Raw genomic sequence first — 17,087 nt, 5'->3', positions numbered from 1 at the left:
TGTTGCACAACCTTTGACTGGCGACGGTTACTTGCGGCAAAGGCTTAGCGATGGGGGGGCCTAATGTCCAGTCGGCAATTGTCATCAGGCACATTAAACTTGGGGTAGCAAACACGGGACTTTGCATCTTTCGGCCACTGCTAATTAGTGGCATCAAAATTGATTCAGTCAGAAGGGGGACATACTCGTGTTGTTTTCTAGGTAATGTAGTGCGTCAGACTTGCTTCCTTCTTTCAAGGAAAATTAGAACTAGATCCGAATGGTTGAGCTTGGCTAATGATCAAGTGTATAAGCTTAGTAGTGGTTACATATGCAATGGACAAAGAATTTGTGCACACAAAAAGAGTGCTATACAAGCGCTTGACAATGAACCTCCAAAACAAATAAAACAAAATAAAACAGAGCCCGTGGTATGCGAGTAGAGTTAATGCAGCCGACTTGGTCAGAAGCGCTCAGGAAGCAACACAGGAGCAATCAGCGTCCAAATGTACAGGCCGTAGCACACCCACGCGCTGACAATCTTGACCCATGAGGCCCAGTTGGTGCGTCCCACCGTGGCAAAGTCGCCGTCCTTGATGGAGTCGTCGTAGTTCATAGTAAGGAGCGTTGCAACCCATGCGGTGGCCAGGAAAAAGATGATGTGGAACATCGTATAGCTGTACTGTGTCGAGTTGCGTTCGTCGTCGTGCGCCTTGTTTGACGAGTCGTCATCTTCATCGTCCGACAGCAATGCATCCGCAGGGAGACTGCCTTCTTCGACTGCGCGACGTAATGCCTCGGCGCGCATCTCACGGCGGCCCGGTTGCGTTGTCACCAGGTCATGGTGGTCTTCATCCGGTAGACGAATAGCCCCGCCACTGCCGCCCATACCCAGTGTCTGCGTTGCCGCGCGAGTCGTCGTCCACGCGACTGTAAGCATCGTGACGATGGCGCCAATGACGACCGATGTCGTGCGTGTTCCCTGGGCCAGGATCAGAGGGTTGCAGTGTTTGTCGTCCGTGTCATCCGGCTTCATTGACACTGCCGACATGGTGAGATAGGTGCAGTAGATTGCCACCATGGCGGCCTGCGCCAGTCCGGCCTTGGGGTTGTGCTCCTGGATCACGGGGTGTACCGAAACGAAGGAGACGACGATCCAGAGAATCAGGTTGATGGTGATGGCGGCTTGGTTGGACGAGCACCCTGATCCGGCAAAGAAGACGTACTGGATGATGGTCATGGCCAGGGATCCAATGTACATGCCAACAGTGGAAACGATCAGGATGACTTGCCATGCTCTCGACTCCGTCTCCTCTATTTGTTGGAGACAGTACTCAGCCCAGCTGTGTGCCAGATCAACCAAGAGGACAAGACCGAGGATGAGGAACATCATGGCGAAGATGAGAGAGAAGTATTTGCCCCAGAAGAGGAAGAATGGATCCGGGATCAAGAAGGACAGGACGATGAGGGACAGCCATGCGATGACCTTGGGGCCCCAGTAGCCGTTTTGTATAGCAGCGCGGGGCTGCTTGGACGAGGTGACACCGAAGAGAAGGCCGGCAAAGACGATGTGGAAAAGACCGAGGGCAAAGTTGATGCGATGGACAGCCAGCCACCCGTAACACTGCCCCGTTGGGCAGTTGATTTTGACGTAGTCGAGCATGAGGTGTTGGAGCTTCTCGATCGCCCATGGTGTTTCCATTATCCAGGCCATTATCGAGTTGACTAGCAAGATGAGGGCGTATCCAATACGGGTCGCCACGCTATCTCGGCGCGTGTTAGACGAGGTCCTAGCACATCGACGACTACACCTGTGATGGGAAAGCAGGGCAAGGACTCACCTGTTACCGCATTTCCCGCATGCTGAGCAGACCATTGAGCATGTTGCCGCACCACAACAGGTGGCACCGAATGACAAGATCTACAGTCGCGAGAGAATTGGCACATGCCGTTAATGTCCGCGCTCGAAACCGCGAGGCCGTTGGTCCGTTCCTGGGGGCGTTGCGAAACTTACTGTGCCTATGCTCGGCACCGCCATCAGCGGCAATGAAAGAAGGGCACCCATTGTACAGGATTTGCCGAAGCGGCGTGCGTGTTGTTGTTGTGGTCGTGCGCTATCACGGAGAGGTTGAAGCGAGTAATTATGGATCTCGGAACGAATGTAGGATTGTCGTTGAACCGGTCGCGGAAGAGTAGGGACTTGGTCGTGCCTAGGCGTGATTACGTAGGTGGGAAAGTACCAGCCTAGGCACAGCCACGTGCCGGTCTGAAGCGAGTCATGCATTGCGCCAGCACCACATTTTCCACTCACGTGATCAGACACGCTTGATCGCGTGCTTGTTAATCAACTCGATCCTAATCAATTCTCATTCCGTGAATCCAGGACCTACCTACACATCCACCCCTGAATGAATGCACCCGCGGGTATTGGCCTTTTTGTTTGAACAATTTGAATATTGAAAACCTGGCTACAACTGGGGGAAAATAAAAGCCACATACCTGATGGGTCTTCTCAATTCACGTGTAAATACAGGGTAAATTCGAGTACCTTTCCGGACACTCGACCCATGAGTACATTCATTCAGGGGTATATGTATGCTACTACCCTACTTGCCCACCTTACCTACTACACCCCTATCCTATCCTACGTACAAAACCCTCGTTTACCGTTGCCCATACCTCTTCACCTTGGTACATACATCTTCGCAATTAAAGAGGCCTTTTCTTTTTTTTTTCTTTTTTTTAGACCTGGCTACCGTATGATAAAACGTATACCTCTCGAGGGCTGGCAGAGCTTTGTTTTGGCGAGAACATCTCCCGACCAACCTAGGGTGCCTTGCCGGTCCTCGCCAATCACTCCTTGGGATCAATCAGTCAAGTTGAACTGAGTCCCCATACTTCGGGATCACAAGCAGTCGCTGAGAACTTTAGATTCGCCATTGTCGTGCTAAAGGATTTAGGTTAACCCGTACATCATGTCACCTCGTCAACCTACATTTATTCACCGATGTGCAGTAATACTACTAGCACTGCTTTAGCTCAGGCATATTCGTGCCCTACACTTAATATTGTCAATAATTTTTGCCATGTGAAAGTAAAGTAAGGTATATAAGTCAACCCGCCTCCCTGTGAGTTTCCCTCGGACTTTCTTGCTCCCAATTCCATTTGTTGCACAAACCCCGTCTCCGAGACATCCTTCCAGCCCCATAGTGAATCCAAACAGACACCAGAATGGTTGCAATGATTCTCCAGGTAGCGCTCAGCAGCAGCATTCTCGTTTTGCTTGCTGGTTCTATGGCAATAGCTGCCGTCATCCCCCCAACAGGCGTGGCTTCGCTAGTATCAAGGGGTATGGCACATCCTACTTCGCAATTGTTACCCTCCCACTACAAATCTCAAGATTAAATACTCAGATAACTTTTGCTGACATGCTATCACAGATGCGAATCCTTCGCAAGTGCTCAGGGGCAATCTGTTCCGGCTTGGTGTGCAATCGCCGCCTTCTAGCTCTATGTTTGTCACAAAAGCCCAGGTCTCGCCCGTGATCACGGTTGTATCCAGTGTCGTCGTGTCGTTCTCGCCAGCTGTACTGCAGACAGAGACGGACACCACAACAATACAGACAACTTCCAGCGCTGAGGAACCCAGTACCATAACCCAGACTGTCACGGCTACAGAAACAGTGACTCCTACACCGTCAGCCGGTGACCCTATTCTTACGCCAACCACTTCTCCTTCGACACAGCCGGATCAGACGTCCACCATGACTACAGCCCCTGAGCAGGCTCCCACCGACACTCTAACTACACAGACAGCCACCGCGACCACTACCACAACTACGACTTCTACTTCTGAGCAGGTTCCTACTGAGACCCTGACCACTGAAACATTCAGCATGTCTACAACTTCTGAGCAAACTCCAACCGACACCCTGACTACTCAGACACCCACAATCACTACAACATATGATCAGGCACCCACCGATACCCTGACCACCCAAACACCCAGCGCCTCTACCTCACCCTCAGACCCCTCGCCCACTACCTCGACAGTTTCAGAGACACCCAGCACCAGTGCACCTCCCCCTTCGACTCCCACCGAGCCAGCAACCCCGCCAGGGACGCTCAACACCGCCTCCGGGAACCGCACAGTCGACTACAAAAAGACGGTCGAGGGCAGCCGGACCGAGGAGATCAACACGACGCACGCCTTTGACAAGTGGGAGAGCGGGACCATCCAGTACGAAGGGCAAATGATCTACATCGTCAACAAGACTACCGACCTCAACATGACCAGCGAGATCCTGACCTCGATCGCCTTTGACAAGAAGACTCAGGGCCTCAACCAGAGCCTCGAGACCAACTCCACGCTGGAGCAGCAAAAGGTAACGGACGATACCGGGAGCTTCGAGTCCAACAGGGTGACGGCGGGGACCCGCATCATCGACGGGGAGAAGTTTGCCGAGACGGTCAAGAGCTTCGAGGCCAACAGGACGGCGGATGGCGTCGTTTACAACAAGACTACCGAGGGACACAGGTACCAGGAGGGCAACTCGACGACAGAGTCCTCCAAGATCATCACGAGTTATGGCAATGATGGGCATGTGGAGGTGTATTGAGTGAAGAGACCAAGGGGCCTGGGTGGTTCGCGGCAGAGCAAACATTCCGAAGGGCGAACGGTTGGGGGTCTCTCCCGTGTCTAAAGCATACCATCAAGGAGGACAGGATAAGAGATGAGTACTGCTAGCAGTCTGGGTTATCGTTATAGGGCCCGAATATGCACCGTAAATCAAAATTGCCTAAATCAAGCCTGCAATAAATTTGCTCGCCTAATCTAGTCCAGCTGGCCCATGAGATTCCTAAAAGCTTGGTTGACGGCCTTCCTCTTCCTGCCCTGCTCAGCCATATCCCTACCCTCCTCGCCGTCGTCTTCCGGAACGTCACCAAACTCAGCAATCGGATCCCCTCCATCCAGCTCCGGCATCCAGACGCGGATGAGCCCATCCGAGTGCCCGCTGTATATTCCGCCAGCTGCGTTGCGACCTCCCATGACGGCGCCTGACGAGCCTCCAAACCCGCCCGCCCCTCTCCAGACCAGCGAAGTGACACGGTTCCTGACCGCACGCTCACCCACGGGACCTGCTCCCCTGACGCCCGCGACGCCTCCCACCATGGCGCCGGCCCTGAGACGTCTGACCACGGTGCCCTCGTGTAGGTCCAGTACCAGGATCTCGTTCTCGTTGGGCCAGAAGAGGAGCTCGCGGCCTGCGCCTCCTGCCATCAGCCCCGTGGGGGACGCAAACATGTTCATGCTCAGCAGGCCACCGTTGCGTATCGTCGGCCCAAAGTTGACCAGCGTGTTGGCGCCCGACGCCGCGTTCCACACGCGGATCTTCCTGTCGTGCCCCGCGCTGATGATGTAGTCGCCGTCGTCCGTCCACGTCAGCCCATTCACTGGCCCGGCGTGGGCTCTGGCCGAGGCGCGGATGCCGCGGGCCTGGAAGTCGTTGACGGCCGGCGGTGGCCCTCTCAGCTGCTCCGGTCGCCGGCGTATGATGCCCAGGCTGTCCTCCTGATCGAGGAGAGCGACGAGCGCGCTCGAACGCCTCACGTCCCATATCCGCACGGTACCATCAACGGAACCGCTGGCCAGAATGTGCTCATGGACCGGCGACCATGCAACCGAGAGGACCGCGCCGGTACCTGCACCGACCTGGCCGCCAGCCATGAGACTCTGGACCGCAGCGCCGGATCGCAGGTCAACAAGCCGGACTGCTGGGTTTTGCGTGGCGCAGGCGATGAGCAGATGGGACGCGATGGGCGAAGCGGCGTGAGAGTAGACCTTGGCCTCGAGCGAGAACGAGCCCGAAAGCCTGGCGCCCTCGGTCGCCCAGACCTTGAGGGTTTCGTCATATGAGGACGAGAAGAAGGCGTTGGCGTCGAAGGGGTAGAAGGACAAGTGCGTCACGCCGAAGCGGTGATGCTGGAGGTTTTGGGCTTGGGTGGGCGCGCCTGGTCTGGAAGTGGCTCGGCCGCCGCTCGCCCTGGTGATCTGGGCGAGGGGCCTGTAGGTATGGGCTTTGTGAGGGTTGGCGCACTGTTCGAGGTTCCACAGGCGGATGGTGCCGTCGGAACCGCCTGAGGCGAGGAGACGGCCATCGAAGCGCTCAAGGGCCAAGGCATTGACTCCAGGTTGGTGAGCCCAGATGGAGCGCCGTTGGTCGATGGCGGCCCCATCGCGAGGGGCGGCGCCGTCGTAGACTGCTACTCCCTGCTCGCCTCCATCGAAGCGGTGATGCGGCGCTGCCTGGAAGGAGTAGAGGAGCTTTTTGGTGTGTAGCCTGGCGAAATGTTTCTGGTCGATGTTTCCAATCGACCGCTCAAACAGCAATCGGTTCATGCATCTGGTGTTTTAGAGGACCATCCAAGTGGACGGTCTCCTACTCCAGGCAGAACTTGTAATTAAGCAACTGGCTTTTTTTTTTTTTTTTTTTCGCAGACTGCCTGCGCTGTGCGTGACAATGAAGTAGGATGGAATGGGCTCTTTTGTCGGGATGTTCTAGTCTGGGGGAAAGATTGGCGCCGGCGATGTTAAGCAAGGGTCGCTCGCTTTCGGGAAATAGAGAGGGCTTCCAGTGTGTATTATGACGTAATGCTAAAATTCTTAAGCTACCTACAAGGCAATTAAGTTAGTTGTTTTGGGTACATCAATAGGCACCATCCATCACAAGGCCACTAAAATATCTGAAGCCATTTTAATGTCTACTATCTCTGGTGTGACTGAGATGATATGTACAGTACTGAATTGTCTGCAAGCAATGAGTCTTGGTTTTGTTTGCAGTTTTGGGACACAAACATGGGGGGGGGGGGGGGAATCATGGTCCAATTGAGAGTGGATCCGAACCCACTCACCTCTCAGCTCAGCGCATGTGACTGGTCGCTAGCTCTCCTGTGACTTGAATTTCTCTCCAACTCCCACGCCGTGTGCCGTGTACAAAGATTTAAGCAAAGCAGGCACTTACATACTGCTGCCTCTGGGTTCATGAGGAGGATAATTCGAAATACCCTCCCCAAACCCCGATTATGGGCATGCAAAAGCTAGGAGAAGGCTGAACAACCTGACCAGATTCCCCGAGGGTAAATGGAAAGGTGATCATCATCAATTTTTCATCCATTTCTCAGTCTTTGCTATTTTCTCTGGCAAGTCGCCGTGGATCTTCATCATCAATCAGCATTAGAGCTTCATTCAGCCCCACCATAGAAATATGGATTCTTCCAAAGAGGCCAAGAAGCCAGCGACGAATGCAAAAGGGCAAAATGGCCGAAGAAAGAAGAGACAAGCAAACCTCTACGATGCCGTTGCAGGTAAGGTCTCTCTCCGACTTACTCACCTTGTTGACTTCAACTCACTGACGCCGCCAATCACAGGACGAGTGACCACCACTCACCATCTCGCCTCATCAGCCGTAGGCACAAAGTCCAAAGACGGCTATTACGGTCTCAAGGACGCAACTCTCGCCCCCGAGGAAATTCTCTTTCAGCGCCTCGGCGCACCCCAGCGCTATGCGGAAAAGGACGTCTACCACTCGCAGCACGAGGCCCTCCCCGACGCAGGCAGGGACTTGCTGCCAGACAGCGACCTGCTCAAGGCGGTGCACGGGTATGCTGCGAATTTCTACGAGCAGCTGGCGGTTCCGGGCCCCGGTCAGGATGCAAAGGAGCTCAGGTCGAGCTGCTTTGTGGGGACGCGACACGTCGACGAGCGCAGCATGGACGAGACGGCGCTCATCGCGTTTGGGATCCTGCTCCAGGAGGCCGGGAGGGAGGTTCTGGGCCGGCGCGGGGACCTTGTCTTCACCGAAGGCTTGATTGAGGAAGAGGAGGAGCAGAGCGCAACGAGTCGCCGAGGTCGCAGCAGGTCGCGGTCTGTTGGTGTGGCAGGACAGGCACCTGTGCATCTGGGAGAGGGAGAGGTGTTTTGGCGAAGATCCTACCCGAAGCGGCGGAAGATGTCCGACGGCGCAGGACGATAGCCGACAGCCCGGAGGCGGAAGGGAAGGAACATGGGATCCCTGCCGAGTGTGCGCTGGTAATTTCCGCAGCTATGGTCTGAACGCTGGACGTCATCCTATCGACAATTCCTGCAACTTTATCTATGCGAAAATATGAGATAAACCAGGCTTTAGGTATGAGCTATCTCTGTCTGTCCCACAGAGCCGACTACAAGCTCAAGTACCTAGCCGAAAAGATGACCCGCCTGTGTGTGGGGCTACTGGTCAAGAGAAGATCACACACAAAAGCGTCAGTGCATGCATGATTGGGTTGTCCGAGGTACTTTCCTATGCGGTCTTGCGACTGCGAAACCGTGCCTCAAACCATCCAAGTGGTCGTGTCGCGCACTCTTTTCCAAGTTTCTCAATCGATACTATTCTAGATACAAGTGCTGGTTCAGAACATTTGCCGAATTAAACCTCCACCCAACTTGCATCTATCTGTCCACAGCGGGGTTTGATTTTGCAGTATACCAGATACCTTAATCAAGGCGTCACCAATAGGCACGCATATTATCCAAGAAGGCGATAAGGACGACGCCGTGATACCCGTCATCACTATAAACCCATTTCTTAATTTGTTGGACTATCAGCTACAGCCCCGGGGATGTAAGTCAACGATGACTCCCTTGCCATATTTTCAACTACTTGGATAGCCGACTAACCTGCCGAAAATATGAAAATCACCCACAGTCTTTCGCTGCTTCACATCGGCCTTTTGTACGCCATGGCTGAAACTCTTGTATACTCGGAGCATAAATATGGACAAGTTCATGATCTCCAGACCCTGGGCATCTGGGATTTTCCGGCCAAGGACGGCAACACAGGTACCACCACCGACGGCAAGTACTGGATAGTGTAAGTTCCAAACTGGGAACACTTTCAACCTCACCCCCATTGATAAAAACCAACCAAAAGACTCACACTCCCACCCCCGGCTACAAGCTTCATCCACGGCGGCGCCTGGCGCGACCCCAACGTGGACCTGCACAGCCTGGAGCCCACCATCTCCAGGCTCCTGGCCGACGAGCACCGGGATTTTGCAGCCGCGCACATCGCCGGCTTCGCCTCGATCAACTACCGCCTCTCCCCGCACGCCAACTTCCCCCAGGACCCGGCCGCCACGCCGGCCAACGAGCTCCGCGCCGCGCAGCATCCGGAGCACATCCAGGACGCCGTGGCCGCCATGACCCTGCTGCACACCCTGCGGCCCCTCGACAGAAACCGCGGCGGCTACGTCCTGACGGGCCACTCGTGCGGCGCCACCATGTCGTACCAGCTCCTGATGGGCGCGCAGGCCGGCGTGCCCTCGCCCTCTGCGCTGCCCTTCCCGCTACCGGCCGCCGTCGTCGGCTTCGAGGGCATCTACGACCTCAACGGCCTCGACCGCCGCAAGGACGGCAACTACACGGGCTTCATGGCCGCCGCGTTTGGCGACGACCGCGCCGCCTGGGACCTCGTCAGCCCGGCCCTGTTCCGCGGCTACGCCGACGCGTGGTCCGGAGTGCCGAAGCACCTCGCCGTCGTCGCCCACTCGCCCGAGGACTCGCTGGTCGACATGGACGAGGCCATCGTCATGGACCAGGCGCTGCGTGAGAGCGGAGTGCCGGCCTTGCTGTTCAAGGACCTCACCGGCGACCACGACGTCGTCAGGCAGGAGGGCGTGCACACCGCGAGGGTGTTGGTCAAGACGATTGAAACCCTGCAATCTTGAGAGAGAGCAAAAAAAAAAAAAAAAAGCTCCGGGCAGGTTGTTATTCTTTCAGGGTAAATGTTTCGGTTATTTACCTGCTGCTGCTATACAAAGACACTGAAAAAGGGGTATGGGATGGTGACGCGACCAAATGCGAAGCAGAACGCTGTCAAGGTATTTTGAGATAACAAACAATCAACCGGGAATAATGAGCAAGAAAAAAAAAAGAAAAGGTAACCAGACATGGTGAAAAGGGAAACACAGCCTTGATCCGAGCCACGCACCGAGTCAAAATGCTTCGCAATTAGAGTGTCGAGGGAGACTGGGGAATTTCTTTTCTCGAAACAATGACGGCAAAAAGGCATTCAACATGAAGGAAACGTAGCATTACAAAGACTGGCTCCTTGGCCCATGCAAGCCCGTTAATCAGCAGCCCCGAGGGAAACGTTCATTGAGGGTAGTTGTGGAAGAGACAAAAAAAAAGAGAGAGAAAGACCATATTCACAAAAGAGTATACCCAGGCCTGAAAAAACATAGATAAAAAGCACGCAAGAATAGACATAGCGCCGACACCGATTTTAATCCCCTATAACACTGTCCTCATCCATCGCGTCATCAGCGCCACCGCCGCCTCCCTCGTCTTCATCCTCGTCCTGCGGTTCGTCCTCGATCGGGTCGTCGATTAGCTCCCGACGCCGCAGGTCCTCAACGGTGCCTTCTTCAGGTAGATCCTCGTCGTCATCTTCAATGTCGTCCTCAACGACTATGGCCTCGCTCAGCTGCTGCTTGCCTGAGGCTCCATCCTTGGCCGGCTGTTTCCCCTTGGGCCGACTCTTCTTCTTGTCCACGTCTTCGAGACCCTTGGACTCATCCAGATAGGCCAAGACCGCCTTGAGGTTCTGCCCCAGCCTGTGCTGATTCCTAAGCAGTCGCCTCTTCAGCCTGCCTGCGCGAGGACCTGACCTGTCCATCATGCCAGCGCGCACGCACATGATGAGCTTGCCCGCAATGTCGCATAGGTTCTTCTCGGCGCGCAGTTCAGCTGCCTTGCGGCCCTCGTCTGTCCTTGTGGCATCGGCCTCGTTCTCGTCGTCGCTCAGCATGTCGTCGTCCTGAGGATCATCGTCATGGGCCGGCTCGCCGAGTGTCTTCTTGGCCCGCATCGCGTAAAGCCGTTCGGCCGTATTGTAGATGGCTATGATCTCGCTAACCAAACCTGCTTCCTTGACCTCCTGTACGAGAACCTGGAGCCCAGCATATTTGCTGGCTTCCGACGAGGCCTCGTTCTTCTTGCCGCTGACTGCCAGGCCGATGGCTGCACACAATGTCTGCAGGTCGCAGTAATTCCCGAGCGCAAAGAGACGAAGTTCGTCATAAGCACCACGGGACGAGAATGTGTGTACAAGGTTGTTGTCATACGTCTTGCGCAGATCTGACAACCGATCAATATCGTCGTTGGAAATATCGAGATCACCCTTGATTGCCTTGAGAATGTCTCCCGCTTTCCACATAAAGTAGAAATGGCAGGCCTTGATGGTGTAGATGGTCACTTCGTCCTCGATGTTATCAATGTCGTCGTTGACCTCACCCAACTTGCCTCGATGAACCATGTTCACCAAGATCTGGATTGGCGGTGAGCGAGACTCGTCCGAATCTCCATCAGCCTCGAGCACGGGAACACAAGCAGAGATACTAGCAAGCTTGCTAATCTTCATGACCAAGGTAATGAGCTGAAGCAGTGCGTTCTCCTCGAGGTTTCCACGAACGGATAGCTCCGTGGTTTGGTCGAATCTGCGCAGCGCACCAATGAGGTGCTGCCACAGGTCCTCCATCTTGCGCTCCACCAGCTCTTGAAGCTCTTCGTGCCGGCGTGCCTGAAGCAGTGCCCGCGTGGCCTGGAATATGACTGCCGTGTCGGCGTGCCTCAAAAATTGGGCGCATATCTCGTCCAGGAGCCGAGAGTAGGTTGTTGAATCTTGGCGAAGTTGCAAGAATACCTCGAGATCCAAGTGCCGGTGAAGGCCAAGTACAACCTTGGCAGTGTTTGCCTCAGCACCGTACTTTTTGAGAAGTCGGGGGATGGCCTCGGCGAGGTGTACAGCCGTGCCTTCACCCGCTTCACCGTCACCAGTCCTCCCTGGCCTCTTCTTAAGCCGCTCCTGCTCGCCGTTCTGCGCAAGATTCAGTTGTACAGCCGCCGCAAGCACCTCCAAGAGAGTTGTTTCCTCCTGTCCTTCTGGCGCGACTGCTGTCCGGAATGCCGCCTCTGTGGGTTTCGCCTTGGATCGTGATTTTGATGTCTGGCGAACGCTGTGATCGAACAACAAGTAGCCCGCAATGATCTCCCAGTTGCTGATCTCGGGCATCTTCTCAAAGAGCGCCTGGGCGGCAAGCGTGATTCGTGTCTCTGAGAAAGTCGGGTCGAGAACGTCTGTGGCAATCTCTAGCCCCAGGGTACGATGCGGCACTGGCTCCTCGTCCGCCGTGTAAGCAGTCAGCAGCTCGGCGAGGCACTTGACCTTTATCCAGTCCTCGCGCGGCGAGTCGTATGCATCCTGGTCATCGTCAAACATCTCCTCAATGGCCTCAGTGCCGCCAATATCCTGGACCCTGCTCTCTATGCTGTCCTCAATGCCGTGGATAAAGAAGTCCGCCACCGCCTTGCGTATTCTGACCTCGGAATCTATGATGAGCTTGCCGATCTGGTCAATATCATCGGGCTGGAGATTACCGCTCTCACGCAGACAGTCTATAACGCCGATCGCGGCAACTCTGACCCCGACGTCAGAATCTTTGGTGCAAATCTCGACCAGGCGAGGCCTGAACCTCTCGATAAAGTGCCCAATCTTTTCCGCATCCCGCTTCAGGATTCGCGCCAGTTGCTTGAGCACCTCCTGCCGTGCTTGCGGCGCCGTGTCCGATAGGAGCCAGCCCAGATACCGCAGGTAGTTGGGTGCAATGTAAACGGTGGGAAGGACGAAGGTCCAGTTGCCCAGGGCTTCCACGCACTCTACCCGAATTCTAACATCGACGTCTCGGTACCGGTGGATGAAGACAGTATCGAAGAGTTCGTCCATCTGCTTTTTCAAAAAGGCTCTGTGTTCACTGGCCTGGTCCAGAGATTCTTGAAGAGCAGTGAGCTTTTGCCTGCCCGCCTTGTCTTTCCTCTGTCCTAAACGAGCCTGTTCGGCCTCGAGCTGTTGGGTCGCCTTGGTAATCCGCTCATCGACTTTCCTTGCGATATAAACCAATGAATGGTGCATTGAGAGTGCTATAGTGGTGGCGGTATGTCGGAATGGGCGCAAGGTAGACGATGACATGGAGCCCACCCATCTCACGATATTCTCCATGAGCACCTCGTCCTCGTACAACGTTTCGGTTTCATGCAGTACATTGAGGAGCGACTTGAAGAAGTCGACCAGCAGACTTCGGAATGACCTGGTGGTTTTGGACTTGGCGATTAAAGGATAATCCGCGAGTTGGCGCTGGCGGTCGTTTGATCGTGAGTGCATGGCTCAGAGCAAAGTGACAACGTATGTCGGTCTGGGAGGGCGCAGTGCACTTACGTCTTCATATAAACTTTGCAGCTCTGCGAGCCTGTTTGGACAGTTGTCTGGGTCATTAATGTCATCCTCGTTGACCTCCTGGTCACACCCTGCAGACCGCAAGACGCAGTTCACCAGGTCCGTCACGGCTTCAGTCTGGTTCTGGGTATATCTCGTGTACCAGCGGCCGGCGACGTCATCCGAGTTGTTGCCCGAGCCAAAGACATCGGCTATAGCGTGTCGCATCAGTACCGGTATGATCATCATCTTGAGGGCTACAAGTAGTTTTGGGTGGTGGGGCTTACCGTAGAGCGAGTCGCCATCGCCATTAGCAATGGATATGCGCGGCGCAGCCTTCTTGGGCCTGCTGGGTATGCTAGCCGAATGCGACAGGCCAGAGCCATTGATCTTTGGCTTCTTGGTCGCCGGCTTCTTTGACTTGCCATTAGAACGCGCATTGTTTCGCTTCCTCGGCCGCGGCGCATCGGCATCCTCGTCATTTGGATCGTCGTCGTGCTCGTCTCCGTCCTCGTCAACTTCTTCGGGGTCGCTCAGTTCATCATCAGAGCTGGGTGCATCGTTCTCTGTGTCGTCGTGGCCGTTGGGTCGCTTCCGCTTGCCAGCGCCGGAAGGGGCGGGCGTGGCCTCGGGGGTGAATTTGGATGGTGCCCGCACGACGCGGCCGGATCGACTCCGTCGCGATTCGGGGTCTGGGCCCGGCGAGGCTGTCGCGTTGACGTCGGCGCTTTCCATGAGCAGCGGCCTGTGTGGAAATATGGGGGAAGTGGAGGATAGCCAGTGAGTATCCGATGTGTACGAATGATGAATTGGCGACTGGGGTCTGTGGTTCGTTGATTGACCGCCTCTTTTGATCAGGCCCTGTGTTGATGCGACAGGCCGCCCTTTGCCAACGCCTGAATTTGTTTTCGTCGCGCGTCAGATCGGGCCCAGCTCAACGCGGGTCCCAGGGTGCCTGGGGTGGACTCACCAGCGCGCGCGCGACGTTAAATTGTTGATGCCTCAGGCATGGTACCCTGTCATCTCGAGCCCCGGCAGTGCCGTACCAGCAGTTACTCAAACCCCACATTACTGGTACATGGCACCCCAAAATTCTGTGCTGACGTACGTACCTAGGTAGGTACCTATCTACATAATTACCTACCTACCCACCGCCGAATAAACTACTGGACAAGGCAAGCCAAGCGCCAAGTGTCTTTATTACTGGTGGGATCTGATCTCTTCTGGTTTTTTTTATTTATTTTTTTCCATCGCGCCTAAAAATAGTTCCGGCATCGCTTTTCTACCAGCCAACATGACCTCAGTACAACGTATACCTACCCTGTACCGCACAATGCTGTCCTGGGTAGAGCCAGTGTTTTGCGCATCGGGCACTGTCTTGGCCATGTTCGACCCAACACGTTATATCGACACCATGACGCCTCATTTCGCATATGATCCACCTGTACATCGAATCCTCCTGGATCAGGTTGGTGCTGTGTACCTCCTCATGGCTTTCAACAGCGCCGTTGTGTTGAGGGTGACGGATGACCTCAGGGTCTGGAAGGCTGTGATGGGAGGAATTTGGGTGAGCGACATGTTGCACATCCGGGCCACCGTCAAGGAGCTGGGGGTCGATGTGATCCTCAACCCCCTTGCTTGGAGAGCTGTGGACTCGATAAATCTTGGTATTTTGGTGGGGATGATGCTACTTCGCATTGCTTTTATCTTCGAGATCGGCTTTGAGAAACAATCCAAGAGGAAGCGACGTTGAAAGCCATTGTCAGCCTGAGCTATTTAGAGGCATCAATATCTAGAATTGACTGATGATCTGTGGCGTCGTGGGATCTGCTTACTTCACCGCACCATCTTGGCCTTGTACCATACTGTACAGAACTGTACAAAGTTCGGATTGAGCAGGAATTTGGGCTAATTTAAATCTATACTCCGCTGGTCGTGATAATGCCTGTTGTTTGAAATCCATCCTAAAAACTCACCCATGACATGCCTGATGACTTTGCGAGCGTCTCAAAGGTATCTCATGTTTGCTGATAGCCAACAACTGACGTTGATGTTTCGCTGCTCACAGAGAACATGCGCTATGCTCCGCATTAAGCCCTGAAATGGACTCGACGCAATGATATCTATGGACAGATGCAGGTAGAACCCAAATAGCAGGCACCTATGTACATATGTACTACGATACAGTCTAGTCCAGCCTCCTTTCCTCTTCGTCACGCCCCAAAAGCCCCTCGGCCTCGGGACCCTTAGCTGAGGTGGACGACGGGTAGAGAACGTAGTGTTGCACAAAGAAAATGCTGTCGTAGATCATAGATACGTTGGCAAGCCCCAGCTTGACCGGGTTGCCGGTGAAACCCGACCAGTCGTGCTGCAGGTAGCTGTCTATGCTCTGCTGCGCGATGCTGAGGAGACCGCCCGAAAAGTCCAGGGCGATCTGCGAGATGCTCCAGCCCTTGGTGCTCCTGTTGCGATGGTTCACTATGACCTGCGGCGTGTACTTGACGAGGGTGACAATAAGCTTGACGTAGCTCACGGCGTACATAACGTCGAGCCAGCACCAGTCTCGCGCCGGGTCCGTGCCTGGGCCTTCCCTACCGGCCACAAAAAGGAACACGGCAGCGACGCCTACGATGCAGCCGGTGATGATGCCCAGCATCCAGCGGCTCGGGCGTTGGCTGACGGGGGCGCGTTCAAACCCGGTCCATAAGCCAGGAATGTACTGACTCGTCGTGACACAAGAGAGGATGAACCCGTGGAGAGAAAAGACGACGTCGTTGAAGCGCGTGGTTGGCTCAAGCCCATGGTTGCGCGCAGCATACTGGCTGCGGATAATGGGCGAGTAGCACAGAGCAAGGTTGTAGATAAAGTAAGAGAAGAAGCCTGTGGTCCAAGAGCTTCATGGTCAGATATAGGTACCTATAGGCAATGTCGGTGCCCAAGTCAAGGTACTCAGGCAGGTACTCAGGCAGGTACTCAGGCAGGTACTCAGGCGCATAAGCCCTATAGGTGATGTAAGGCTCAAGCCACGCATGCTTGGCGGCCCAATTGTGGTAGGGTGTGTAACTAAGAACTTACCCAGACAGTTGGACAGTGGAAAGTCAATTGTGGTCCCTGTTGTCGACTGTCGTTGGTTATTCAGTATTGGCTGTGGGTAAAATGAAAGGCTCCAGCATGTGAAGTAAACCCAGCCAAAGAGCCATGACACCCAAGGGAGCAAGTCCATCTTGGCGACGACTGAATCCAGTCAAAAAACAAAACTGCGCGTTGCTACACAATTTCAAATGTGTGATGAGAGGCTTTGATTCTGGGCGCGTGAAATAAATTGACAGAAGCCTCGGCGACCAGTGAAAGTGCTGAGTGGTATGAATTGTCAACAGGTCAATTGTTGCCACAGTCTGCAACCCCGGGTCCGTGAGGTGTGATGGAAAGGCAAAAGGCGACATTTGCAAGGGCAGTTACAACGCTCGGACCCGGCTGATTTTAGTTCTACCGGTAGAATAGTGTGGGTTCGGGTTTTGTTACATCAGGGGTCCCTTGCACAAAGCTTGAGACCAAGGCCCCGCATACAGCCAAGACAGCTTACGCGGGATTGATCTCGGGCCGGGGTGATAAATATTCATATACCTTTTGTAAGTAGGAAGGCGGACCAAGAGCAAAAAAAATAAAAAAAAATAAAAGTTTTTTGGCATAACATCATCAAATATCACCAATAGTAAGGACTGCATCGACTCGGGTTACCGGGGCCGATATTGGCCATCCCGGAGCCGAAACCCCTTGGATTGTTTTCATTCACTTGATTTGA

At 54.5% G+C, this 17,087-nt stretch overlaps 8 protein-coding genes across 8 annotated transcripts; 4 read left to right on the top strand and 4 right to left on the bottom strand.

The window, feature by feature from the left end:
• Positions 1–149: 149 nt before the first annotated feature.
• MGG_15076 (uncharacterized protein) lies at positions 150–2,205 on the bottom strand. Its single transcript, XM_003715209.1, has 3 exons — positions 1,994–2,205; positions 1,821–1,900; positions 150–1,742 (listed from the first exon to the last, which is right to left on the bottom strand). The coding sequence occupies exons 1-3, from the start codon at positions 2,042–2,044 to the stop codon at positions 443–445; spliced, it is 1,431 nt and encodes a 476-aa protein (XP_003715257.1). The 5' UTR covers positions 2,045–2,205; the 3' UTR covers positions 150–442.
• A 1,346-nt stretch (positions 2,206–3,551) lies between these two features.
• On the top strand, positions 3,552–4,796 carry MGG_12330 (uncharacterized protein). The gene has a single exon (XM_003715208.1). It carries the CDS (start codon positions 3,743–3,745, stop codon positions 4,595–4,597), a length of 855 nt encoding a protein of 284 aa, XP_003715256.1. The 5' UTR covers positions 3,552–3,742; the 3' UTR covers positions 4,598–4,796.
• On the bottom strand, positions 4,576–6,637 carry MGG_12329 (DNA excision repair protein ERCC-8). Its single transcript, XM_003715207.1, has one exon. The coding sequence runs from the start codon at positions 6,376–6,378 to the stop codon at positions 4,813–4,815; it is 1,566 nt and encodes a 521-aa protein (XP_003715255.1). The 5' UTR covers positions 6,379–6,637; the 3' UTR covers positions 4,576–4,812.
• Positions 6,638–7,243: 606 nt separating this feature from the next.
• MGG_15075 (uncharacterized protein) lies at positions 7,244–8,549 on the top strand (the record flags this gene model as incomplete). The annotated part of the gene is made up of 2 exons (XM_003715206.1): positions 7,244–7,343; positions 7,407–8,549. 2 exons carry the CDS (start codon positions 7,244–7,246, stop codon positions 8,009–8,011), a joined length of 705 nt encoding a protein of 234 aa, XP_003715254.1. The 3' UTR covers positions 8,012–8,549.
• Positions 8,550–8,756: 207 nt separating this feature from the next.
• Positions 8,757–9,743, top strand: MGG_15074 (uncharacterized protein; the record flags this gene model as incomplete). The annotated part of the gene is made up of 2 exons (XM_003715205.1): positions 8,757–8,887; positions 8,975–9,743. 2 exons carry the CDS (start codon positions 8,757–8,759, stop codon positions 9,741–9,743), a joined length of 900 nt encoding a protein of 299 aa, XP_003715253.1.
• Positions 9,744–10,300: 557 nt separating this feature from the next.
• On the bottom strand, positions 10,301–14,020 carry MGG_07070 (uncharacterized protein; the record flags this gene model as incomplete). The annotated part of the gene is made up of 2 exons (XM_003715204.1): positions 10,301–13,207; positions 13,289–14,020. 2 exons carry the CDS (start codon positions 14,018–14,020, stop codon positions 10,301–10,303), a joined length of 3,639 nt encoding a protein of 1,212 aa, XP_003715252.1.
• A 375-nt stretch (positions 14,021–14,395) lies between these two features.
• Positions 14,396–15,274, top strand: MGG_15073 (uncharacterized protein). The gene has a single exon (XM_003715203.1). It carries the CDS (start codon positions 14,580–14,582, stop codon positions 15,036–15,038), a length of 459 nt encoding a protein of 152 aa, XP_003715251.1. The 5' UTR covers positions 14,396–14,579; the 3' UTR covers positions 15,039–15,274.
• MGG_07068 (cystinosin) lies at positions 15,070–16,691 on the bottom strand. The gene is made up of 2 exons (XM_003715202.1): positions 16,361–16,691; positions 15,070–16,165 (listed from the first exon to the last, which is right to left on the bottom strand). Exons 1-2 carry the CDS (start codon positions 16,506–16,508, stop codon positions 15,474–15,476), a joined length of 840 nt encoding a protein of 279 aa, XP_003715250.1. The 5' UTR covers positions 16,509–16,691; the 3' UTR covers positions 15,070–15,473.
• Between the last annotated feature and the right edge of the window lie 396 nt (positions 16,692–17,087).

The sequence above is a fragment of the Pyricularia oryzae genome, chromosome 2, assembly GCF_000002495.2.
Source record: "Pyricularia oryzae 70-15 chromosome 2, whole genome shotgun sequence".
NCBI classification, from domain to species: Eukaryota; Fungi; Ascomycota; class Sordariomycetes; order Magnaporthales; family Pyriculariaceae; genus Pyricularia; species Pyricularia oryzae.
Note: the sequence above shows the minus strand (reverse complement) of the source record. Positions and strands in the feature narration are given on the sequence as shown.

What these genes read in the sequence shown, in the direction of transcription:
- MGG_12330 (XM_003715208.1), top strand. Translation starts at nt 3,743, where the DNA reads ATGACTACAGCCCCTGAGCAGGCTCCCACCGACACTCTAACTACACAG.
- MGG_12329 (XM_003715207.1), bottom strand. Translation starts at nt 6,378, where the DNA reads ATGAACCGATTGCTGTTTGAGCGGTCGATTGGAAACATCGACCAGAAA.
- MGG_15076 (XM_003715209.1), bottom strand. Translation starts at nt 2,044, where the DNA reads ATGGGTGCCCTTCTTTCATTGCCGCTGATGGCGGTGCCGAGCATAGGC. An exon ending in CGGTGCCGAGCATAGGCACA is followed by an intron (nt 1,901 to 1,993) that starts GTAAGTTTCGCA and finishes TCGCGACTGTAG; the next exon opens with ATCTTGTCATTCGGTGCCAC. An exon ending in TGCGGGAAATGCGGTAACAG is followed by an intron (nt 1,743 to 1,820) that starts GTGAGTCCTTGC and finishes GCGCCGAGATAG; the next exon opens with CGTGGCGACCCGTATTGGAT.
- MGG_15073 (XM_003715203.1), top strand. Translation starts at nt 14,580, where the DNA reads ATGACCTCAGTACAACGTATACCTACCCTGTACCGCACAATGCTGTCC.
- MGG_07068 (XM_003715202.1), bottom strand. Translation starts at nt 16,508, where the DNA reads ATGGACTTGCTCCCTTGGGTGTCATGGCTCTTTGGCTGGGTTTACTTC. An exon ending in TCCACTGTCCAACTGTCTGG is followed by an intron (nt 16,166 to 16,360) that starts GTAAGTTCTTAG and finishes CTTGGACCACAG; the next exon opens with GCTTCTTCTCTTACTTTATC.